This window comes from Onychomys torridus, chromosome 18 (assembly GCF_903995425.1).
Source record: "Onychomys torridus chromosome 18, mOncTor1.1, whole genome shotgun sequence".
Classification (NCBI taxonomy): Eukaryota; Metazoa; Chordata; class Mammalia; order Rodentia; family Cricetidae; genus Onychomys; species Onychomys torridus.
In genome coordinates this window covers 55,998,894-56,026,576 of record NC_050460.1, presented here as the reverse complement: position 1 = coordinate 56,026,576, position 27,683 = coordinate 55,998,894, and the positions used below count along the sequence as shown (strand labels likewise).

Below are 27,683 nucleotides of genomic sequence, written 5' to 3'. Positions count from 1 at the left end.
ATAGTGAAATGTTTTGTTTGCTTGATTGATCTTAAACTTTTGTAGGCCAGATGCTTGAAGCCTGTCTCGTTAGAGTACTGTTCTCTTTTACATTTATCTCACTCATTAGTTTCTTCACTTTTCCAGGTTCTTTTTAGTGAGAACCCCAAAGAACAAATAAAACATGGAAGACTCATGGAGAGGAGAAAGTTACTTTCCAAACACTGTGAATATCTGACTGCAGTGGCCAAAGATGGATAGGGAAGGGGGCTTCAACTAACAGCAATATTGATCCGTATTTTAGGATTTTCTTTCTCCCTGAGAGATTTATGCTCACAATAATAATGATATCTCAGCAGTCACATAAAACACACAAAAATATAAGAAGGGCCTCCATATCAAATCACACTATGATTTTGACATTTTGTGGGTACAGACAGCAGTAATGTAGCAATGGAATTGAGAGATTTGGCTTTAGCATTCAATTCTTTTACATATCAGTTGCACAATATTAAAACTAGTGTTAAGTTTACAAAGTTTCAAGTTCTTTAAATGATATATTTATAATTAAATATGTCAAATTTATTAATTATATATCATATATTAAAATAAAATAATAGAAAATAATTTCTTGCATGGAATCGTGTGTTACTAACTAAACAGACTAGAGCTTTTTTTCCCTCCTGTTTTTTACTGGACAGAGAGTGTCCCACAAGATTTGATTGGGGTTAAACATTTATATTAAGAAGCCTCTAGTTTTGATCCAATTTAAGATATTTAACTAACTGGGAGGATTATTAGAATAACCACACTTCTCACTGGTACTGTTAATTCATAAGTCATAAACAAACAATGTGAACGTTTGGTTAAACACATTGCAGAAGCTTGCTGTGAATCCCAATGCCTTAGTTTAGTAGTGTATAACTTACTGGCTACCTTAGGCATTTAAAAAATATTGTTCCAAGGTCATTTTTTCTTATATACACACAATGATTGCGTATTATCCTACTGAGAGGAAACTTCAGCGGAACACTACAGGATGGTATTCAACAAAAGTCTGGTTGAATGAGAACAGTGTCACAAATTCCTCCATGGTTTCAGAGACCCCCAAATAAATGAAGCCTAAAAGAAACCATACCCCTTAAATGTAATAGTGACTAATCTCTGAACAACTATTTTGATATGAAATATATATTATGAGTGAGAAATGCATACTAATTTGAGTTCTTCCTATATTTTCTTTAAAAAAAGGTAAAACTAAAATGTTTTTCAAATGATAATGTATTTTGCAAAAGTATTTCTTTTCCCCATTTTCTGTATCTACATACTAAACATTTTCTACATTTATCTTTATTATAGATATGTGTGTGTATGCGCATGCATTGTTTCTATAATATAGTCATGGCTGTGGAGTATACACACCTGTTTGAGGTCCTAATTTCAGTGTTTTGGGGCAGATGCCTTTAAGTAATATTGTATTGTTGGATCACATGGTTATTTTTAAAATATTTTGGGAAACTTCCTTCATATTTTTCACAGTAGCTCCATCCTTTTCATCTCATTCATAATATATAACTATTCCATTTTCTACAGAACCTCATCAATACTTTCTTTAATTTACTTTGAAGTTATTTTGAAAATAATGTCTATCCTCAAAGGGTCAAGGTGGCATCTCACGGTGACCTTGACTTGTGTCCTTGTGATGGTTAGATGAACATCTGCCTCACGCAGCTGTGGTCCATTTGTGTGTCTTCTTTGAAAATGCTCTTCTTGTGTTACTTGACCATTCTTTTTATTAGGTTATCTTATGCAAAACTAAACGGAGATAAAAGATTTGAATATAAAACTTGAAACCAGAAGATCATATGGAAGGAAGCTCTTGGCATTAGTCTAAGCAATATTTTCCTGAATGTCACACAAAAAGCACAGATAATGAAACAAATAAACAAAAACGTGGGGCAAAAGCAAGCTACACATTTTCTGTACCATACGGGAGAGACCAGCAGAGTCAAACGCCATCTGGGGAGTGTGTATGAACTCAGTATCTAGTAAGGGGCAAGGTTTAAAATAATGTGTAAGACATTTCATCCACACTACCCCTTCCCCACCTTTTCTCTCCCATGCTGTTCACTTTATAAAGGAATTGCTTTTGGAAATATACTTGAGTTCCATTGAACTCATCACATAGTACAAAAGAATAATGGCCGCTGTTTTGATTTAAAGATAGAGGTGGGGATGAAGATGATGGGGATCGAGATGCTGAAGATGGAGATGGAGGGAGAGTGAAGAAGGAAGGAAGAGAGGAAGGATGGGTACCTTTAATAGAGCAAAACAAATAATGCATAAATAAAACTATTTATTAAATACATTCTTGGAAAACGAATCAGTAGGTTCAGATAGAATCCCCTTTTATACCTTACAAAACTGAATTTTCCTCATGTTCTTTGTTCCTGGGTAGTAAGGATGGTTAAGATGTTCTATATTCTTCTCTGTTATAAGGCTCTACTTATTAAGAAGCACCATTATTTCTACTATGGCTTAGAGAAGATTCAGGGATGGACCCTTGTTAATCTCTGAGAAGGCCACACACACCCTGATTCTACTGCTGGGTCTCTTAAGTAACAAGTTCTCACTGATCAATCAGAACTAATTTTTTGCTAAACATGCTTTCTTTTAAAAAGTAAACTGTGGGTTTTCTCTCCTTTCTCTGAGCCCCTTAACTTTCCAGTACAATGTAAGTTCTCTTCAAAGGGCTTCAATTTAATAGGCTAACACCAAAGTATGACATTCTCTAGTCTTAGTTGATTTTTTTCTTCCCACATATATTTCTTTCTAGCCTCAACTACTCCTCCCCAAACAGAAGAATTCTTTTCCCTGCCCTTGTCCCAAGTGACTTAAAGTAGACCACACACTTGCAAGTTTGTTCATGGGTCACATTCTTTTTTTTTTTTTTTTTTTTGAGACAGGGTTTCTCTGTGTAGTTTTGGTACCTGTCCTGGATCTTGCTCTGTAGTCCAGGCTGGCCTCGAACTCACAGAGACCTGCCTGGCTCTGCCTCCCAAGTGCTGGGATTAAAGGTGTGTGCCACTGCCGCCCAGCTTCATGGGTCACATTCTTACAGTTCTTGTTGCAGACCCTTGTTACACACAGTCTTGTTTCAGGCTTTTGGTGTTATCTGGTGACTGTGTTCACCCTGATTTCTATTCTCATCCTGATCCTGCATCGTCAAAGCTTTTCCCATACACCTCTATGTGCTAGAGCTAGCTAGCTCATTCAGTTTCTAGCACCTAGGAGCTTCTGGTATGTGCATCGTCATTTTAATGGGTAGCAACAGCCTAGCCCTTGCCCTTCTAATTGCTTCAGGGTCACATAGACTTGAGCCACTGTCCTATCCCTCTGTCTTTGTAATTCTATGGATCGCATATTTTACATTTATGTAGAGTTGCAACGATTGCTACTGCCTTTGGCAGAAGTCTATATTCTTGATATCAGTTTAGTCATTAAATTTGCTGTGAATCAAAACTCCAAAACTTAGAAATCACCAGGGTGTGTTTCAGAAGGTTATTGGACAAGTAAACTGTGGCCCATCTGTTAAGTAGCTATTCAGATATTAGCAAACTTGAAGGTAAAACCAGGGAGCTGAAATGGAGAAGGGCCATCTTTTTGATTATTGGATGAAAGAATGGGATCTGGGTCCCATTTCTGGCCCCAGTAGAGAAACATCCTAGAATGTCCAAAAGATTGCTACCTAGGCAAGACCTTCTGATAAAGAACAAAGAGATACTGTTCCCCACTCTCTTAAGATAATGCACATACCAGCAGCCAAATGTGGCTGCCAATATCTAGACAGGACACCCCCACCTCACTCCAGGAAAGCTGTCTGTTCAAGAAACATTAAGAAATAGCGTAAAGCCCACTAAATATGTAGGTCAGCACAGTGCTTTCTAGGCCATTGCTCTCTCTCTTACCCTTCTACTGTGCTTCTATTGTTCCAGAGTAAACTATGCCTGTCTTCTATACCAAGATCTGTGTGTTTCATCTGAATTGTGTTGATGGGGAACACACAGATTAGGTAGTAGAGAAGATCCAGAGTGACAACACATGCACTTACTGAAGTACTACTCAGTGATAAAATGAAATGAGATAGCTAGCCCTGAAATTGTGGAGCAACCTTAGACAGTTATTATGAAGGAAGCCAACTTGAAAAGGCTGCATACTGAATAACTCCAACCTTATTGCCCTTCAGTTTCCATGGAGATGGTTTTAGAACTCCTTGGGAATTGCAAAGTCTGTGGATCTTCAAGTTCTTTTTGTAAAATGTCACAGTATTTGCATTTAATCTTTGCAAATCCTGCCAAATGATTTGAACCATCTCTATGTGACTAATGATACCTAATACAGTGTATGTGCCATGTAGATAGTCACTATACTGGCTTGATTGTCCATACATGCTTATAATCAATTATGTTTTTCCTTTAAATTTTTGAACTACAAGTTGGTTAAATCCATAATATGTGGCCTACAGATGCATAAGGGCAATTTTACATTTCATTCTGGATTAAAAAAACAGATTAAAAAAAAGAGTGCGTTCTAGGGATTTGATAAGGGAAAGATGACATCAAAATGTTAGACACAAATTATTACACTGGAATAAGACACTTAGAAACTAGTTTTTCTAATGGTGAATGAGAACAGAGTCCACACTTTGGACTACAAGGTACCTAAAAATGAATGACAGATTGGCATCTCCTCTCTCATTTTGTGTGTGTCTTTTTAACTATGGGTCAGACTTTTCTTGACTCTGCACAGACATTTTAATCACCTGAGGAGTGTCTAAATCTGTCTCATCTCTCTTCAAGGGTGAAGGCAAAATAAAGGTCATTGTTCTAAGCCAGCATCGCCTTAGAGTCCAAGAAGAAGAACTCAGAGGAATCAGACCCCTCTACATATAAGGGAAATTGTCCATAAGGGCAAGTCTGCACTATGCAGCAGAAATACTTGTCTAGAAACCAGACTGGTCCCCTGTGGTGATGACACCAGTTAATAGAGTAACAGTTCATCTGATCATCTTGTAGGACCCCAGGATTGAGACAATGATTGGGCCAGTGATGTGCTGGACCACACTTTGACCAAGTATGCTTAATTTTTCATACTTCTTAGACTGTCTGTTTGAACCTCAATCTCCTGCCAGCAGCTAGAAAGCATACTTGCGGGTCACTGGCCCCTCTATCTATTCTTCCAAATAAGGTCACATAGAGTTAATGCCCCCTCTTTGATTCCCACTATTCATCTCTTTAATCAGCATCATTGGCATAGCTGGTCAAACTTGGCATGTTGAGGCTGCAGGAACCTAGGATTGTTTCTTAAAACTCTGGTTACACATACTGTTTTAATCCATAGAATGCATTAGGTTAAGACTGAATCATAACATACATTCTGTATTAGGTGATAATTATGTCTCATAACAACTCAACTGTAAAGAATACACTGTAAAGCTGGATATGTTAGTAATGCTGGCTAAGAGGTGGAGGTTGAGACTCGTGGAAAATAACCATGATTTCCTTTTACTAGTCTCTAAAAAATAGGTTTAATGAATTCTAGTGATATTCAAAGAATAGAAGTAAAATGTGCAAAATGCACAAAGTTAGAACAAGTTTAACCACAAAATCCTATAAATAAAACATTTTAGGCAATTGGTATTTTAAAATTAAAGAAATAAGCCTTTATCATTAGGTAGTACAACCTACAATAGGTTCTTTGAGAATGACATTTCAAATTGAATAATAGAAAGAGTGAATTTAATAATATGAATTCCAATGTGAAAAAGAATGCATTTGCTATAAAGTTCAGAGTATGTACAGATAAGTGAGAGGAAATGGCATGAAATAAGTATGTTTCCTCAAAATTGACAGTAATTTCTGTGATGTGCTCATTTATCAAACATTCATTTATGAGTGAAAGTACTAAGGATTTGTAATGATGGACATATTACTTTAATGTATAGAATCAATTGTCAGTTTCCTATTCTTTAATGTGAATAAATATAACTATTTTATATATATATATATATATATATATATATATATATATATATATATATATTTACATGTATACATATTGTCCCTGTGTCAGCCACTTGTCTATGCATTAGACACACATGTATGAACAATATTAACATCTATCTGTAACAATAATAACATATAAAAACTATCTTGACTCCATAAAATTTATATAAGCATTACAAGACTGATATATGATAGTGCATGCTGGGTAGTACCACTGAACATCTCTTTTGTGGTCATAGAACATTTTTTCCTAGCTTTTGCTGCAGCTCTGGCTTGCACCGTTTTAACAGAGGATTTATTCAACATTTTGAAAATTCCAGCAATGGTGCTTGCTCATTGTCATGTACCCAGGAAAAGAAGATATTGGGTGACTGCATTTCCTACATGATTGCAGGATATTTTAGCATCATATAGGCTTAACCAGAACAAAAATAAATGAGAGCATAACTGTGGCATTTAGCTAAGAAGAATGAATTGAAGATGACTGACCATTAACAAAAAGAAAAATTGTCCCAAGTTTAAATTCTCACCATCGGTCTATTTAAAACACATATACTACTATAACAAGAACCTGAGATGAGGACTCCCAGAAGAAATGCTGTGGTGTTGCTAGAAATACAGTTCTGTGATGTCAAACTAATGTTTAGAGCTCGTGTGAGGATGAAGAACACACTCCATCATTATCATGGTCTCACAGTGGCTTGATACCACCCTGGTAGGCTTCGATGTGCAATGGGAACAGAGTAGGAAGAAGCCGTGATCTATGCCCTCCTTTTCCAGGTCTTTTCTCATCCACTTTTGAAGGTTGGGAGTGGCTTGCTTGGTTCTCCAGGGTGGCCTTAAACTCACAGCCTCCTCCCTCAGCCTCCCAGTGTTAGACTTAAAGGTATGTACTACCATGCCTGGCCTCCTTCATGTTTTAAAGGCTCATGCATTCTCATATTATATTCTAAATAAAAAAAACATTTTCAACTCACAGAAATTGATGCATAGAAAAGCAGTATGCTCATCTAAAAAGAACATTCAGGTTCTGGCTCTAGGAGGTCCCAAATCAGAGTCAAAGCAAAGGAATTTCAAAGACAAGGATGGAGATTACACTCCATTCTGAGGAGAAAAATGGACAACACAGATGGACGAAGCTCTGCAAGAGAATGGACCACACACTGCAGCAGGGATATACCCACATATCTCATTGTAACCTAGAGTGTCCCACAAACACTTTCAACAAACCAGCTAACCCCTTTGAAGGTGATGATGAGATAGCAAGCCTTCTCCGTTTTCTTCAAAGCCAACTCTGAATTGAATACTACTGAATCGAATTTGTTCTACAAAATAGAAATATTCTACAAAAAAGGGAATACTACCAAATCCTTTCCACAAAAAAATGCTACCTTGATACCCAAACCCATCGATGATACAACAACAACAACAACAACAACAACAACAACGATAACAACAACAACTACAATAAAGAAACCACAGGCTGGTGAATGCAAAAATTCTCAAAAGAATGCTTGCAAAGGAGAACCATCCTGAAGATGCACGATTGGTTCGGCATACACAAATCAGATCACGTGGACAGAAAAATCTTGATAGACGAAGAAACTGAATTTGAAAATGTTTAGCAGGTCTTCATGATCAAAGTCATGACAGAAATAGATGGAGTATGCCTCTAAATAATAGTGACTATATAACTCTTTTGGTTACTTTTCTATTGCTGTGGAAAAACACCATGACTGAGGTACTATGTGAAAGGACACATTTAGTTTGGGACTCATGGTTTCAGAGGGTCAGAGTCCATGACCATCATTTGGGTAGGCTTAGCAGCAGGCAGGCATGGTGCTAGGGCAGTAGCTAAGAGCTCACACCTTAAGACATAACCACAAAGCAGAGAGAGAGAGAGAAAGACAGAGAAAGAAAGAGAGAGAGAGAGAGAGAGAGAGAGAGAGAGACAGAGACAGAGACAGAGAGACAGAGAGAGACAGAGAGAGACAGAGAGACAGAGAAAGACAGAGAGACAGAGAGAGACAGAGACAGAGAGACAGACAGCTTAGACAGACACTGGGAATGGTGTTAAGTCTTTTGAAGCTTTTTAAAGCTTGCCCCCAGTGACATACCTCCTCCAGCAAGGCACATCTTGTAATCCTTCCAAACAGTTCACCAACTGGGGACAGAAATTCAAATATATGTCTATGGGCACCATTCTCATTGAAACCACTACAATAACATAACTAAAATAATGGCAAATGGGATAAAACTAAGAGCATGGCCAAGAGTCATCTACAGGTTCAATACAATTCCCATCAAAATTCCAATGTTATTTTCTCATAACACTAGAAAACAATCCAAGAATTCATATGGAACCACAAAATCAAACACCAAGGCAATGCTAAGCATAAACAATATAAACAGAGGTATCATGGTACCTGTTCTCAAATTATACGATGGGGCTTTAGCAACAAAGACAGTCTGATTCTTGTACAAGAAGAGAGACAGATGAAATGGATTGAGAAGCCATATATAGACTACGAGAACCCAGACATCATAAGCCAGTATAGCTATGAGAACCCAGACATAAACTGACATAATCATGTCCACCTAGGATTTGAAAAAGATGTTAGAAACATGCGGTGGAAAAAAAGACAGTGTCTTTAATAAGTAGTGCCGAAAAACAAAACTGGACTCCACCAACAAAGAATGAAGTTAGACCCATATTATTTTGGAGTACTTTTTTTTTTTTTCCTTTTGGCTGCTGGTGAGACTATAACCCAGTGCAGTGTTCATGGAAATCAATGTGGAGATTTCTCAAAGATAAAAAAATAGAACTACCCCTGACCCAATTGCAGTGTTCATGGAAATCAATGTGGAGATTTCTCAAAGATAAAAAAAATAGAACTACCCCTTACCCAATTATGCCACTACTGGGCATACATCCAAAGGTAGATATAAAAATGGGATAGTATTTAGTTATAAAGAAAAATGAGATCATAAAATTTTCAGGAAAATGGGTGGACACAGAGACTTAAGTGAGTTGGCTGGAACTCAGAAACAAGCAAGCAAACAAATAAACAAACAAAGAAACCAAAACAACAACAAACCCTGTATAGTCTCATCTGCAGATCCTCGCCTATAACGTAGATATATGTGTGAGTGCGGTGTGTGTGTGAAGTCTCCAAATCTGAAGAGCATCCAGAGAGAGTAAGACTAGGTGGCGAGGAAGGAGAGGGGAAGCAGGGCAAGGGGACACATGGGTCATAAAAGAGGCAAAGAGATTGGGAGACAGTGTTAACAGGGAGGCAAGGAAGAGGACAGGGAATCTATTAAGATGTATGTTAGTGGAAAATGCCTGTGATAACTACTGCCTTTTGTGCTAACTTAAAATAAAATAAAAAAGCCAGGTATAATTCAACAAATTTCTTTCCATCAATTTCTGGCTACTGGATTTTCAAAAGGGCTGTTAGTCACATGAACCCTAGATTCCTGTAGCAGTCCAATCAACTACAGAACAGGGTGCGTGTGTGTGTTGGGGGGTGGTTAGGACTTGCTTCTTGGAACTGAGAGTTGGATATGCCATCTTCTGTGAAGTACATAATGTGGAAATTAATTACAAAATGGAATAAAAATCAAATTTAAATGGGGTTTTTATTGTTCCACTATAATTTGAAGGGTCCATGTCATACACAGTAAATATGGAAAAGCATATTTAACTAAGATTTTTCTATATAGATAACATTTTAAAAAATAGTAATTTAAGGGTTTCCAAAAAAGCCTGGGTCATTTCACTTACATAATTTGGAACCAAATCATTTTTGACAGATACTTAAGTTTAAATTTGCACTGTCACCGTGTCCAGTCACTTGTGTATAGGTGTTCAGTTAGCTCCAGCTGGAAAAAACTAATGTGTAAGGGCTTTACTGAAACAATTTTGAAGCTGAGATGAGTGTTCATTTGAGGTTGTTTTAACCTTTATTTTATTTTTATAGTAAATTATTGTGGCAGCCATCTTCTCAATTACCTATCTGTTATTGTGAATAAGTCAAACTAGAATGATTATTTGATGAGAATTTCTGACCTTGAATGCTCAGCCAAGAAATAATTTGTTGGATTTTTAATTGCGTTTTCTTCATAGGATCCAATAGCACTAAGGGGACCTGGCTTGCCTCTGTTCATCAATGTAGATTCAAATTAACCACTATTTCCTAGTTATCTTCTCTCTTTCTAGAAATTATGTTACTTTCTAAAGCTTTTGAACTCCTTTGCACAGTGGAGGGGGGGTGGTCAGCCACACCCACCAAAGCCAGGCTCTGTGTGGGATTCCACCCAGCCCTCTGGCTGTTGTGTGGGCTCCTGAAGTCCTTACATTCTATTATAAACCGTGCTTGAAATTTTCTATCCTTTTTAAAAGAGACTTATTAACCTCTGTGCCATCTTTTCAGGCCCCTTTTCTTAAAAATAAAACAGATAATCTTTTATTTATTCTTTGACAATTTCATCCATGTAAATTATGTATCTTGATCACACTCACCCCAACTACTCCTTCCTACTACCTCAGGCACTTCTAACATCCCACCACCAACACTCCAAATCCTTCCTTTCTGTCCTCTTTTTAAAACTGAAAAAAAACAAAAACAAAAACAAAAAGCAACTTTTTCATACTATATAATCTGATCATGGTTTCTCCTCCCCCAAATCCTTCCAGAATCTCCCTAACACCCCTCCCAACCAACTCCATGCCTTCTTTTTCTATTTCTCTAGAAACCAACTGCCCTCGCCCCCCAAGCAAACCAAACAAGACAACAAACCACAATTTCAAAGACAAAAATTCAAAGAAAAAACACAGGAAACACACACACACACACACACACACACACACCAAAGGCTATAAAACTGAGAAAAATTTTAATATACAATCACAAGGCCAGTAAGACAAAACAAAAACAGAATAAAAAACAGACCAAAAACCCAAACAAAGCAATATGACACAAAACGTTTACAAGATACCATTGAGTTCATTTTGTATTGGCTGTCAACTGCTGGACATAGGGCCTGCCCTTACCTAAGTGTGGCTAATATACTCAGTGAGACTCCACTGGAGAAAACTAATACCCTTTCCAAGTGAATGCCAATTGGAGAGAGCTTCTTGGTTGGGGATGCGAGCTCACATCTGCTTCCCTGTTTCAGCCCTGGGACTCCACTGGCTTGAATCTGTGCAGGGTCTGTGCAGGCTGTCACAGTCTCTGTGAGTTCATATTGCATCAGTCCAGAAGACACTGTTTCCTCGCTGTCAATCATCCTCTATGGATCTTATAATCTTTCTGCCTCCTCTTCCATGTAGGTCCCTGAGCCCCAATCTGAGGTGTGTATCCTCATATATATCCAACTGAACTTACATAGTGCTGCCTGTTGGAAGGTTGACTGAACTTCTTGACTTGATCTTCTGAAGGTAACGATATCTTTAGTGAGTTCATGAGTGTGACGACTATATCATGATGCATGGGATTTTCATGAGTTTAACTGGTAACTCAAAAAGTTCTACCTAGAACTTGTCAATACATTTTCTCTTTTTTCCAGAAGAGGAGTTAGTTAAAAAAAAAGAGTCAACAGACATGGCAGATGGTGGGAGAGCTCCAGCAGGCAGGTTCCCGGGATATTATAAACTTCTTTGTTCCATTCCTTCAGAGAATCTTCCCAGATGAAACTTCAGTACAGGCCAGGTATCCCACAGCACTTTTGCCATTGGAAGGACCTTCTCTAGGCCATCCCACAGGGTAAAAACCTTCCCTCTAGTCTGGAATTAGACTCTTAATGAGTTGTTTTTCTTCAGTAATTGGTTTGGTGTTGCAAACTTTGTAAAGGAGGCTATTTAATTTGTATTTCTTTGCTTGGTTTGCTGGCTCCTAGGCTTCCTGCTAATTGCTTAATGGTTTGGGATGACCCAGTGACATTTGGAAGGCTCTTCAGTGATTGTTTACTGTCTTGTGGTTGCTCTGTGGTATCTAGAAAGCTCTATGGTGATTGCTCACTGGCCCAGTGGTTGCTCTGCAGTGTCTGGAAGGCTCTGAAGCCTCTCTATTATTTTCTCTCCTTGTGTGTTCTTGATTTCATTTTTTTGAAATAATTTGCAGTGTGTTTTAGTGAAGTATACTATAGAAGTCACTGTAGGTTATTTTCTTTCTCTTTGGAATAAGGGGGGCCATTAAGAATAATTCAGTATAGTTGCCAGTGCACATGAGACATAAATGAAATTGTCTAAAATACTATTTATCACGTTTCTGATACAAATGGAATTTTTTAAATGTAAGTGGCTGACTTTCCCATGATAAGAAACAGTAGTTCAGATAGAATAACCATGAATAAACTGTAGACAGTTATGAGAAAAACCATAAGCACAAGTCAGAAAATGCAGAATTGATTGCTGCTGTTCCAAGCACAATCCCAAGTAAAAGATTCATTGATTTGATTCCCTGATGGGTTGGATTATAAAATAATAAGCTGTTCTATTTGACAAAATTTCTGGATTTTAGAGCATAAGATATTACAGTGCTAAATTATTCATTTAGTATCTATGGAGAAGTAAAGTACTTCAAAGGGGATAGAGGGTTACTATACTAGTTCATCTCTGTAAGGTAACTGTACAACTTTTCCAAAGAACAGTGGCAGTGTTCTGCCCATTTTCACTGTGCAACTGCTTTCTACTTAGTTTCTGGTGCAAATGTTTGGAAAAAAAAGCCAAACCAAATAATCTTATATTGGGAGCAAATAAAAACAGATCCACAATATCTAAGGTTGGCTATTCTATATCTTGATCTCCCTTAATTTTCAAGGTATTTTAAAAGGAAAATCTAGTTAAATAAGCAACTAGAAAAGGACATTTTCTCATTGTTTTAGTGGTTTATTGATTCTGGTGTCTGGGGGAGAGTGCTCAGTAGATAAAAACACTTACTTTAAAAGCAAGACTACCTGAGTTCTAATCTCCAGCACTCATGCAAATGTCAGGAATGGTCACATGTGCCTGTAACCTCTGCATCATAGTATAGACACTGGTGAATCTGGAGAGCTCACTGGCTATCTAGCCTCGTCAAAACAAAGAGCCTGAAGGTCAGCAAGTGACCCTGTCTCAAAAAGTAGCATGGGAGCAATAGAGTAAGACTTACAATGTCCTCTTTTGGCCTCTGAATGTATGCAACACACACATACACACACACATACACACACAGACACAGACACACACAAACACACACACACACTGATTCTTACAATATACCACCTAAACGTAATAGCTAACTAAGCCTTGCATGTTGTTTTAATCTATTATTTTTATATTTTTTAATTTATTTTTTTGAGACAGGGTTTCTCTGTGTAGCTTTGCGCCTTTCCTGGAACTCACTTGGTAGCCCAGGCTGGCCTCGAACTCACAGAGATCTGCCTGGCTCTGCCTCCCAAGTGCTGGGATTAATGGCGTGCACCACCACCGCCCAGCTAATCTATTATTTTTATAATGTTAAAGAAGCATAGAAAAAATGGCACAGATATGTGTTTGATTTTTCTACATCCTATCTAACCAGAAAGCTAATCAATTCACTATACTTCTGTAAATGTATTTCTCCCAATAGAAACTGACACAGTTTTGACTATAAGCATCCCGAACAGGGACAACAATGAATGATGACTGCTGTGGATGTTAAAATAGGAATCACATCTTAGAAGAAGCAAGCAGTGCGAACACACAGGTTGCCCTACAGGAATTTTTACACAGGTATCTCCAGAGGGGTCTATGAAACAGTAAAGTCAAAACTGATTTTCTTTTTCTTTGAGTTTGTCTGCTTGAATTTTCATAGTTTGTTTTTTCTTGTTCTGTTGGTTTAAGAACTGACAGAAATTAAGACCCTAGGATTAAGGCCATAGGATTCTTCAACGCAAACTAAATAGACATATGTGCATTTGTTTAAGTTCTCAAAGAAGATATTGCTTCCTGTACATGATGATTGATACAAAATGGTTTCTAAGTGCAATTATACTCTTATTTTAAATGCTTTTCAATCCAGGAGAGAAATAGAGAACGTGGGTGGTTAGGGAGATGGAGGAAGCTCTGAGAAGATTTGGGATAGGGGAAAGAATATGATCAAAATAGATGGTATAAAAATCATTTTAAATAAAAAATAATAAAGGAGCAAGTAAAATCTACTTGTAAGTTATTTACTTTGTGTTACTGTTACTTCTGCTTATCAGAAAGAAAGAACATTTTTTGTTATTTATTATATTTGTGTTTTAATTTTACACATCAGCCATGGGTTCCCCTGTGCTCCCCCCTCCCGCACCCATCCCCACCTTCCCCCCATCCCCTCCCTCCATTCCCATCTCCTCCAGGGCCAAGACTCCCCCGGGGATTCATTTAAACCTGGTGGATTCAGTACAGGCAGGTCCAGTTCCCTCCTTCAGCACAAGGACAAACAGCCAAATGAATGGAAGTACATAAATTATGAACCAAAGGCTGTGGAGCCCCCAGCTGGATCAGGCCCTCTGGATGAGTGAGACAATTGAATAGCTTGATCTGTTTGGGAGGCACCCAGGCAGTGGGACCAGGACCTGTCCTTAGTGCATGAGCTGGCTGTTTGGAACCTTGGGCTTACACAGGGACAGTTTGCTCAGTAAGAACATATTTACAAAGTAAAAATGATACAAAATAGAAAAGAATTTACCATTACTCAAGTTAAAGATAATTTGGGAGACTAAAATCTAATTACTATGAAATCGAGCCATTTTGACACGTGAATAATCACCAATATAAATAATTTATTCATTGTATGATAATATCATAATAGGATAATATTCCTCCATATAACTAAGGATTTATACCAAATGTAACATAAAGTAACAGAGATGTTCTGTGAGTAACCCCAATAAAATAGTTGATTTTAACAAGTTAAAAACAGACCAACAAAAAACAGAGAAGAGGCCACCTTTGTTTACTTCCTTCTCTTGTGTTGTTAGTTGAAGATTTAAGAACAGCCAGTAATTAGAATTCTGCCATAGGATACTACAACACAAACTATGCATGTGTGTGTGTGTGTGTGTGTGTGTGTGTGTGTATGTGTGTGTGTGTCTACACTTGCGCACCTGCGCTTTAGGTCTCAAAGAAGATATTACTTCCTGCCCTTGATGACTGATGAAAAATGGTTTCCAAATGTAATTATACATTAATTTTCAATCCAGGAAAGAAATATGACTTCTTATAAACTGTATTTCAAATGGCCTAATTTTCTTACAAATGGAAAGTGTTGCTCCTTCTTTGCTAAGACAAAGCAAAAACCTAATATTTAGGAAAATGTAGCAAGTAAGTTCCTTTTGTGTTGAAGCAAAAAATTACCAAGAATGTTGTGGTATTTGTTACCGTGACTACAACAGAACACCTGAGTGGATTGACTTAAAGAGAAAGCGTTTGATTTTGCCCGATGGTTTCACTCTATGACAGGATGGCTCCTTGCTTTTAGGTCTGGTACAAGGCATACTTATCATGGTAGAAGGACATGCACAGAGGAGGAAAGCTGCTCACATCATAGCTGGGGACAAGAAGACAAAGACACAGAGAGGTCAGTGATGAGAGAGGTCAATCCATTCCATCCTTAAATCCATTAAAATCATGAATAATGCAGAAATGTGTAGTCCTTCTGCTTTCATTCAATAGAACTCCAAGCAATGTCAAGAATACACAATTACCAAGATGGAGATTAAAAACTGGAAGGTATGAAGTCAAACCATCCTCATCAGCAGATGACATGATTCTCTATGTAAGAAGCTGCAGAGACAGCTGGGCGGTGGTGGCGCACGCCTTAATCCCAGCACTCAGGAGGCAGAACCAGGTGGATCTCGGTGAGTTCAAGGCCAGCCTGGGCTACCAAGTGAGTTCCAGGAAAGGCACAAAGCTACACAGAGAAACCTTGTCTCGAAAAACAAAAAACAAAAAACAAACAAATAAAAAAAAGAAGCCGCAGAGACACCATCTAAAGCCTTTTAGACCTAAGGACAACTTTCAGCAAAGTGGCAAGATGAAAAAAATCAATACATAAAAGTCTGCAGCCTTCCTATTTAGCAACGACAAAGATGCCGAGGAAGAAATGATGGACATGAAGCTGTTCAAAATTACTTCACACAAAATAAAATGCCTGGACAAGACCTAAGCAAGGAAGCAAATGACCTCCATAATGAAACTTTAAAACACTCGAGAGAAACTGTAGGAGACACTAAAGGAATGGTTTTCAACCTATGGGTCCCAAACCTCTGGGGGGAACAACCCTTTTGCAGGGATCTCCTGAGACCATCAGATATTTACAATATGATTCATAACAGTAGCAAAACTACAATTATGAAGTAGCAATGAAAAAATTTTATGGTTGGGGGTTACCACCACATGAGGAACTGTATTAAAGTGTTAAGAAGGTTGAGATGGAAAGATCTATCGTGTGTTTGGGTTGGAAGAAAAAATATTGGGAAAACCAGTGGCCACCACCAAAATACCAAAATCACTTCCAAAGACATAAACAGAAAAAAAATTTTAAAATTCATTTGGAAATACATCAGCATCCCTGAGCAGAAAGCATAATGCTAGAAGTATTGGCATCCCTTATTTTGAGTTACACTGAAGAGCCACAGTGATAGAAACAGATGGTGTTGGCACAGGCATTTAGATCAGGAGAATAAAATAAAGACCCAGATAGAAACCCATGCAGCTACAATCACCATATTTAACAAAGATGTAAAGAATACTCACAGGTGAATGGACATACAGTACTGAGAACACTGGATGTCCACAGATTAAAAAAATAGAGGGAGACCCTTGATTCTCACCTTGTACAAAGATAAACTCCAAATGGTCCAAAGACTGCAACATAGTGAAACCCTAAAAGGGCTAGAGAAAAAAAGTAGGGGAAGACATGGCAAGGTGCAGGCACAGGCAAAGACTTCTAAATAAGACTCTGGCCATGAGGACAAATGAGACATCACTGGACCAAAGGCATCTGTATAGTGAAGGAAATAACTAAAACAGGGAGGAGGGAGCCTGCAGACTTTGACAGTTACACATCTCATAGAAGGTTGATATCTAGAATATAAAAAGAAACAAAAAACCTAAACACTAAGAAAACAAACAACCTAAACAAACAAACATGGGCTGAGGAACTGAGAAGTTTTCAAACAGGAAATACAAACAGCTAATAAACATTTTAGAAGTGTTCAGCACTGTTAGCCATCAGAGAAATGCACAGTATCAATACTCTGAGATTCTACTTTGCCACTGTCACAACGGTTATTATCCAGAAAAAAAAAAAGACAACAGATGTTGTCATGGGTATGGATAAAGAAGAATCCTGCCTGATTCACTGTTGGTGGGTGCTGTAGATGTAACAGTCTCGTTAAATAAGAAACACAGAGCCAATTGCAGGGTTAAAAGTCAAGAGGTCTGAGCAATAGCTGAGAGCTGAAAACCTTACCCTTCACTGCTGCTCTGTCTTTCCTCTCTGAAAGAGACTGACTTCCTGTGTCCTGTCTTTTATATAGACTTTCTGTTCTGCCTTCTCATTGGTTGTTAACCCAGCCACATGACCTCCTCATCACTGCCTGTCTGTACAGACCTCCAGGTCTTCTATGGTTGGTATTGAGATTAAAGGTGTGTGTCGCCATGCTGGCTGTATCCTTGAATACACAGAGATCCTGCCTAGCTCTGCCTCCAAAGTTCTGGGATTAAAGGCATGCACCACCACTGCCCAGCTTCTGCTATGGCTTGCTCTGACCCCAAGGCAACTTTATTAATATACAAATAAAATTACATTTCAGTACAATTAAAATATCACCACAGGGTGTGATGTGGAGAAGCCATTGTGGGCATCACTGTGGAGATTTCTCAAAAAGCTGAAAACAGAACTGTGCATGACCCAGCTATTCTACTCAGGCATTTACTACAGAGCTGTATGTTCATCCATGAGTACAGCTAGACTCAATGCCAAGGGAATAGAATCAGCCTAGATACAACCAACTATTGGATAGATTATGAAAACTGCAGTGTACATACTCAGTAGAATTTTATTTAGCTGTAAAATACAATGAAATTATTTACAGAAAAATTCACAGAAGTGTAAAATACTATAAATGAGATGAGGTAATTCAGACCCTGAAAGACAAAAACCACATGTTCTCTATTATATGTGGATCTTAGCTTATAATTTTTAATACATGTGTGGAGTAAGGAAAGGTAGAAGCCAGAAAATTAGAAAGGGTTCCCATAATGGGAGAAAAATTACTTTCATTAAACAAAACAAAACAAAAACAACAAAACACAAAGAATCAAAACACCCAACTAGTTGAATCACAGTAGGTATGGCCACATGTCATAGACGAATCCAGAGGATGTTAGGCCAAGTTATGTAAGTCAGTCACAAAAGGTGAAATGCATGGTTCCTCTCTATGGTATGAGTTAGAAGGTTAAATTCACACTGTTAGGAGCAAAATGTGGCTGCCATTTGACTGATGTAGAACCTTACCTATAAATTGAGGAAGTTATGGTATATGTTTAACAATAATGTCAGCCTATTTAATAATACACAATTATTAACTTAAAATGATGAAATTTAGTGTGTGTCTGTGTGTGTGTGTGTGTGTGTGTGTGTGTGTGTGTGTGTGTGTGTGTGTGTGTTTAAGAATGGAAGTGAGAGGAAACCAGGCACATACCTTGTCAAAGAATATATAATTCTATCAGGGTCAACAAGATGTTTTCATTCCACTTTAGAAGATGAAAAAGAACAGCTCCAAGTACTACTAGGCTGCCAGAGGCCACGCAGCTCTAACAGTATTCAAACATATCTACCTGAATTAATAAGCAGCCGTCTGTTACAAAGCTTTGCTGTCTTAAAACACTGTACAAAAGCCTGGTCTGTCCCAGTAAGAACCCATTGACTTCGTCTACCAGGCCAATTTACATGGAATAATAATCCCTCACTGGGTGTTCTTGATTCTTATCACCTTACATAATTGAGTTCTCCCGACATCAGTCGTGCAAGCCTTACCAGCCCTTATCAACAGATGTTAGAACTCAGCCTGGGAAAGACTGTTTCAAGTAAAAAGCCTCAGTGTTTAAATTTCTTTTGCAACGTGTATCTCAGGATCTTAGAGTTATTCACTCATGCCATCAGACCCACTTATGACATTAAATCTTATGAATGCCTCTGTCTCCTTACTTTCAGTTTCCGTTTAATACATTCTATTTCAATAGCAAGGGAGGAGCACAATGATTGTGTTTGGGTTAAGTGTTCAGTCAAAAAAATGCATCAGGCGCCTCCTATAAGACTGAACCGATGATGGCACTAAAGCCCATTAATGCACACATTAGATTAAAATCGAAGGAGAAGTTGACAAATGATGAGAGCATTAGAGTATACTTTAAAAAAATTAAACTGGATTACCAGCTAGCTGGGGAAGAGGGTTTCATCCTTTTCAGTTGGTGTTATGAGAAAACATGGGTCTACATGTGAAACAAAAGTAGCCAAGAAACAGAAATTACTCATTTCTCAAGTGCCACCAGCTAAGAGTTTCATGGGGGTTGTCTGTACATGAACTGCAGAGGTAAACAAAAAGCTTCCATTCTGTCTGTGGCTAATGATAATACCCACCTTGTGAGACATTTATATTGTATTAAATGTTAAAAGCACCAAATCTTAAGAAATCTCTACAAAGTATGTAGGGGAACATGGCATGTGTTAAGAGTGGCTTTATTGTATTTCATTCAGTGTTTAATTGTTGAAAAATAAACTACTAAATTATCTGAAGATTTTTCCTTGCATTGAGAACTAGGGCTATTTTTCATAGAGAGCACCATGTTTACAGCAAGAGTCAATACTGATCCACCTGAATCCAACAGAAGGCACAGACATCACATGCTACATGTAAAATGGAGAAAGTGGCACCAGGCTAAAAGGACAATTGTAGTTTGATAATCCTTGACAGCCTCAGAATGTTAAAGAATAAAGAGTTAATAAATAGTAGCAAGCCAGGTATGGGGCACAGACTGTAACCCAGTCCTTAGAAGCTGAAACAGGGGCATCAAGAGATCAAGTCTAGCCTGAGGTACAGAGAGAGACTCTATCACAAGCAATAAATACAGACAAGTCAAAAAGGACAGATGAAGTCATTATCTAACTGATTGTTAAGGAAGCAGATAACATAAACTAATATGCTAATATCACCTTTTAAAGTTTATTGTATTTATTTAAAGTAGAAAGCAGAAAGAGGAGATTTATTCAATGTGGTCCTGTGGGAAGATAGACCAAGAGATCTAGTGATCCCCCAGGTCTGCCTTCAGGGTTCTGAAGTGAGGTAAAAATTGAAATAGAGGGTGAAGAACATGAACATCTAAAACATCCCATTCAAGGTACGGCCTTGTAATGAAACAGTCAACGTTCTACAGAACTACAGCTTTGGACACAGGAACCTGAACGTTTTGCAATGCTAGGACATTACCCACAGCACAAGCAGAATAGACTTCAGTTGTGCCTGACCTAAAAGCTATTCCTTCTATACTTCAGTTGTCTAAAACAGTGTAAAGTGTTTGTTAGCACTAAATGATTAACGTTTGTCACTTACCACCCACTTAATGTGGGATCAAATCATACCATTGAACATGGATCTTTCTCTGGCATCAGAGACAAGGGAGAACAAACTACCAAATGGTTAATCAGCAATGACTTTAAAAAATACCATACTTTTGTTATAAAAGGATGGGCTGTATCAGTGGAATACCATTTTGAAAAAATAACACTTTCTGTACATTCCATGATACTGCAATCATGAATTTTTTGGATGATTTTGGAAGGCCATTTGAAGGCACATAATCAAATCACATGCCTGAGAATTGCTTAGGCTGTACTCTGAAGTCTTGTCAACGTATCAAAGCATTTCAAACCCTAGACTGTCCTCAGTCTAATGTCCATTGTCACCTGAAGGTATTTTCAGAACCTTTACCTACTCCCAGTGATGCTCTACAGCTTGGGAAAAGAGCAAGAAAATTAGCATGAAGAAAGTGACCTCAAAACTTCACTTAATCTGAATGTTGTAATAACTTAAATGGCTCAGTCAAACTAAGATTACAGTTCTCTGGAGATAAATCTATAAAGAAATGAAATCCATTACTCTGTGAGATCTTCTATCTTCTTCTCCACTAAGGTAGGTGGTACATTGGAGACAATGACCTGCATATCCAGCTGATTGACCACCGATACCTGAGAAGGAAAAACAGAATGTATTTAAGTCCTGATCATGGAAATTTCTATTTTAAGTATTAATATTGTCTGTTCCCTATTATCTGTAGAATTTGTTGTTTCTTGTTTTTAACTCATTGTCAGATGATTTTTAAAAAAAAAAAATTATGTAGTTTCCTATTGGCATTAGGAATAAACCACTGTTGAGAGTACTTGCTATGGACCCAGAAATGGCATGCTAAGAGGATTTCATTATTTTGGCTTTGAGTCCGCTTTTTGAAACTCTATGATGACTGTGGTGGTTTGAATAAGAACGGTTTGTATAAACTCATATTTGTATGCTTAGTCACCAGGGAGTGGAGCTCTTTAAAAGATTACAGGATTAGAAGGTGCAGCTTTGTTGGAGGAAGTATGACACTGGGGGTGGGCTTTGAGCTTTCAAAAGCCCATGCTAGGCCCAGAGTCTGTCTGTCTGTCTGTCTGTCTGTCTGTCTGTCTGTCTGTCTCAGCCTATGGATAAGGATGTAGCTCTTAGCTATTGCTCCAGTGTCTGCCTGCATGCTGTCCTATTCTCCACCATCAAAAGTGACTAAACCTCTGAAACTGTAGGCAATCCCCCAATGAAATGCTTCCTCTTATAATAGTTGCCATGGTCATGGTGTCTCTTTATAGCAATAGAAGCATGACTAAGGCAATGGCAGTAGGAATGGAGTTTTTGTTGTACTTGATTTCATCAGTAAGGAACACCCAGCATAATAGGCATACACCGTTTAGGATTTGAAAACCTTAGCAGATAATTTCCTCATTGCAACTGGTATGCTGGGGTAAAAGAGGCTAGAACATCTAATCCCACAGGATTCTCATAGGCAGTCTCCTTGTCTATTTTGTCAACTGTAATCTAGAGATGCATGCATACAAATCTACAGTAGAACTAAATATGAGCTATTTTAGCAATAGTTGATGGATATGTTGTATTCATTTAGTACTCAATGAGTCCCTTCTGTTATTACATAAAATAAAAGAAGTAATTCCATGCTGACTACATTCTATTTTGTTTTTCTTCACAACGCTACAGGTTTCAACTTTATCATCCACTATCACAAGTAGTTATTGATATTATTTCCATTTAAATATGAAAACTATAAAAACCCTGGAATATTTGTTGTGTGATTGTGATGGCTAGTTTTATGTCAGCTTGACACAAGCTAGAGTCACCTCAGAGAAGGGAACCTCAGTTGAGGAATTCCCTCCATAAAATTGGTCTGTAGGCAAGCCTGTAGGGCATTTTATTAACTAGTGATTGGTGTGGGAGGCCCAGTCCATTGTGGGTACTACCATCTCTGGGCTTGTGGATCTGGGTGATATAAGAAAGCAGGCTGAGCAAACCATAAAGAGCAAGCCAGTAAGCAGCACCACTCTGTGGTATGTGTATTAGCTTCTACTTCCAGATTCTTACAGGCTTTGAGTTCCTGCTTTGTCTTCCTTCAATGGACTGTGATTCCAGGTATTTAGCTTGTAAGCTAAATCCTTTATTCTTCAAGTTAGTTGCTTTTGGCCACAGTATTTTATCACAGCAATAGCAACCTTAACTGGGACAGAGATCAAATTTGTGCCATAGCCATAGTTTAATAATCAATCCTGTTTAAGTGACAGCTGTGTGGCCCCATAGCTTGTATGCTTACTGTTGACAAATAATTTATATAAGAATGTGAAGTCAAATCTTGAACAAACCTTTACATGTCCATGTGCTACTACAGTAGTATTAGTGCATATGCACCACAACCATAAATTGGACACTCTGGGTTGGTTATAGTTAGCACAGAATATCTCAACATGATTTATGATAGGGAATACATCCATGCTGCCATATAATTCTTATATTGGCTCCAAGTTATCTATATGCAGCTACTCATAGATGGGGTTAAAAAGCCTCAAGGAATCAGACAGGGGATTTAAATAACAACAGCAGACAAGAGAATAATTGACAGGAAGTAGTAGAAGTCTGCAATCTGAGGCCACACACTGCTTTGAAAGGGCCAGGCTCTGCTGGCTTCCCCTGAGCAGTGCCAAACAGGAAAAGCAGTCCAGACATGCTGTATCACTTAGATTTCCAAGAAAGTAAGTCCAAAATACTACAGAAAATGTTCACAACTCATTAGGAGACTGTTTGAATTTAGTGTGAGTCTAATATTGTGTGAGGCTAATAAATCTTCTCCAAGTCTCTATTAGGAATCCGTTTGATACATCCACAGGCAAGCAGTGGGCACTGGAAGTTTGAACTCTCCTTCTCACTCGTTATAGGTAGGTGGACCCCCATGCACAGATTTTTTTTTTTTAATTGTTATTGAGGTTTTAGCATCTAGACTTGAAAGAATGAGCAGGACTAGATGCTGACAGTTTAGATTCGGGTGTCAAGTTTAAATGATAAGACTCTGTTTTATGTAGGGAGGCCATGGGATACAATTAGAGGGATGAAAACACTGTGGAAGAGACAGCTTCTTGTTTCTGCCTCCCCATCAGAATAAAGAAGCCATAGAAAGCGCAGAAACATGGGTCTGACAGAGCCTAAGTCAGTAAGACCCACGGACTCCTATTGTAGGAAAGCTACCAAAGAACCAACAAAAAACTTAGCTCTTATTCTTATATCATGAGAGGGCTTTATTTATGATGGCTATGTCACTAGAATTTTGGAGATGTTTGGAATACAGTCTTTCTATTGTTATAAATATCTAAGATCTTTTGCATAATAAATCTATCTAAGATTTCTACGTGCTCAGTAGAATCTCACAGAGGGCAATGAAACATTGTGTTAGTAGTGTATGGGTTCAGAGAAGTTGTAGACTTTGCATTTAAATACATATGTTCTGGTTTTCTGTAGCTTGTCTCCGAGTAAATGTTTAGAATGCAGGGTCTGGTGGTGTGGGAGGAACGCCATTGGAAAGCTAAATTTGGCCATAGAGATACATGTGACTCTCTCATTTGTCATCTAAGGATATATATTGGGTCCTTATTCTTAAGGACAATTAACTTACCAAAGGGATTTTCATTTGTTAGTAAGATTTGGGCTGATTTTGATTGCACCTGAGGATGAGGAAGTAAGGTTTCAGGTTCCTGGAATCTGCATGTATTACACTTACAACTTGACAAATTTTGAAAAAAATTCTCAGGGCGTAGAAGAAATATAGGTAAGGTATTAACACATTGCACATCAGAAGAACAATTATCTTCTAGGTATAAGGAACAATTCTCTTATAGGTATAGAGAGCAATTACTTTATAGCTGTAAAGCCTGAGCTCAATTCTCATCACTGGACAAAAGTAAACATCTAATTTTTAATAAATTAAGAGTATATATCTATTTCTGCTAAGTTAATAAATTTAGGCTGCTATAACTCTATATTTGGTTGGCTCTGCCTTACCTTTGAAAAGGTATTTTAAATTTTTGTATAGCTGATGTTGAACAGAGTGCAAATATTTTTATTTTTCATATGAGGAGAATAATACTTATAGCTTAGGTTTTAGTCTTTAAAGAAATCCTGGACCTGAATTTTGTTTTTTTCAGCATCCATACCAACCATATATAAGCAATTAAGAGTATAACATTTATCTTAATTCTCCATTGCAATCACTATGCAAATATTTCCAGAAATTTATAATTTACTGTATTATAATTTAAAAATATCCTTATATAGTTGCTTGATTTTTCTCTCTTTTGGCTGATTTCAAATATTGCATAAATATTCATTTATATCACTGTTGGAGATGCTTTGAGTGATAGAGTAAAATTGGTAAATGTGATCAAAATAAAGAGAAGAATATGACTTACAAAGGTCTAATGACAGAGTTTCACTATGTAATAGGTCCTTTCTTATGAGTCATTTTCTTTACCTCCCCACTCATTCCTAGGAAATTCAACATTGCCATTCTACATAACATGCACAACGTCACCAATAACTGGCCCTGTGTAAATTTAAATCATCCCCGGGATCCACATCAGAAAGATAAATGCTAGCAAAATTATTTCAGTCATTCTTTTAATCAAGCATTTAAAAATAGTTCAACACATGTTTAACACAATCCCAGCATGCTATCAATATAAAACACCCCAACTCCTCATGGAGATGCTTGACTTTATCCACAGAGTCTTTGGAATTCAGTTTCACCTCCAAACTCACAGCAGACCTCACTGTGGCCCAGAGCAGGTCTGGGTGTGGCACCTACACAAGGCCAGTAGCTAGTGTTCACACACACTTATTCTTTCCTCACAGAATGTAACTGTCTTTCACAACTGGGGTTGGCTATGAACTTACTTTTCCTGAAATGAATGGAGTGGGCCAAGAACCTTTTGGGGAAGCTGTATTTTATTCTTTGATATTGCACCAGAATTCGAATGATAGTTTACACAACCCTGGATTCCATTTGAAATCTGAAGCAATAATTACAAATATGAAAGGCTATTCTTTTTTTCTTGTATTTTTATGATTTTTTGTTTATACTTAAAATTAATATTCGGTTACTTCTGTTTTTGATCACAGTCTCACATAACCCAGACTGGGCTTGAGCTCTGTGTGTAGTTGAAATTGGCCTTGAATGTTGGATTATCATGCCACACAGCTCCAAATATGGAATTACAGGAGTGTACTTTTATACTCGACTCCATGGATGCATTTCAACATGTTGTCTTTGCCATTTGGATATTAGTTCATATTTTTCAAAGACTGACACATTTCATTACACAGTATGAAATAAGAAATATTTTTAACACGAGCACCAATCTCATCAGACAATCTCATAGTCATTGGATAATGGGAAGTTGTCAAGTTCACAGTGGGGAAGGCAAGCTTCTCAGTGTTGTGATTTCAATTGGAGAGCTCCAGTGCCGTCTGCCATCAGGAGCCAATGCTGCCAGTTGTGATCCTTGAAATGAAAGGCTTACTTCATTCATTTTTTTATAAGTGCCTTCTGAATACTCAGCTTGAATAAACATATTTTGTCTCTAAGTTGTTCCTTAAAATAAAAATATCTATTCTATGAAAAACCAGATAGTTCAATTTGAATCATGTTTTTCTTGAGACAACCACAATTTCTTAGTATACTTTATTTCATTATATAAAACATTTAAAGATGTTGTTTTTGATAGCTAGACATGATTGTTGGGAAGATAGAAGGTATGTAGATAGATAGATAAGTAGGTAGATAGATAGATAGATAAGTAGGTAGATAGAAAGATAAGTAGTTAGATAAGTATGTAGATAGATAAGTATATAGATAGATAGATAAAGTAGATAAATAGATAGGTAAGTAGGTAGATAGATAAGTATATAGATAGATAAAGTATATAGATAGATAGATAGATAGATAGATAGATAGATAGATAGATAGGTAGGTAGATAGTGTCTGGTACTCAGGAATAAGCTCTAAGGTTTGAGCATTTTTATTTACTACATAGATGGTGTTTTAAAGTTATGGTACCAAAAAACTTGCCAAGTCAGTGAGAGATGACAAGAAAGAGAATTAGCCTGAGCCTTGTAAAGCAGAAATGCTACCAGATGAGGACAAAATAAACCAAGAAAAGAAAAGAAGTTATGAATGATGTGGTAAACAAGCCAAAGGTGAGAGCCTGAAATCAACTAGACAATGAAAGTAAGCATGCATTGTGTACATTGTCTCAGACAGTGTCAGCATGGGCACTGATCCAGCCAAAGGAGATTCAGAAGTCTATGGCTTTTCCAAAGGAGCACAATATAGATAATGATGCTGTGGTTGCATATTGACTAGACCATTCTGCTGTCTGTAGAATGGGTGAAGCACATGGGAGGGTTTATCTAAGTTGAGAGTGGGATAGTATATGAACATAGTGGTCAATGAAGTTAGTGGAATCAATCTGCCCTGACCATGAGCTTGCTGTACAGTTGCTTGGGAATCCAGATAACATAAAGCACAAGAATGAAAAAAATGTTTCTCTCTCTGGTTTTTTCCTCCCAAGTAGACATGTTTTTATGGACAAATATTCCAGGTGCTTTGACTCTGCCCCCTGACACTTGCTTCCATAACACTCCAAGGATTCTCAGGGCCAGGTGCTGCATTGTTAGCCTTCCCAGTTCTAATGCTTTATTGTCTTAGACAAGGGTATTTTGTCACCTTTTCTGGCTTCCCGCCATGCAGATTGACAATATGGGACTTTTCAGCCTCAATGGGCCTGTGAATCAATGTAGTCAATGCATCAACTTTGTTTCCTTAGAGATCATGAGTAAGGAATACATAAGGAAAGGAAGTTAATTTTTATATCATGGGCCATTCATTTTAATTGATAAAGTATTATGTATTTGGTAATCAAATTATAGATTTCTCATAAGAGAATGTATGAGAAGGAAGCAGTTCAGTTAGGCAGATTGCAT

The 27,683-nt window shown here is 37.6% G+C and overlaps 1 protein-coding gene across 17 annotated transcripts in view; it reads right to left on the bottom strand.

Annotated features, from left to right (window-relative positions):
- Nucleotides 1-27,683, bottom strand: part of Pcdh15 (protocadherin related 15) — a 1,427,876-nt gene that overhangs the window by 33,012 nt on the left and 1,367,181 nt on the right. For all 17 annotated transcript variants that reach the window (XM_036167862.1, XM_036167881.1, XM_036167872.1 and 14 more), the window contains one exon: nucleotides 21,219-21,307. In XM_036167862.1, coding sequence (XP_036023755.1) covers nucleotides 21,219-21,307 — 89 coding nt within the window. The remainder of the gene's footprint in view (nucleotides 1-21,218; nucleotides 21,308-27,683) is intronic.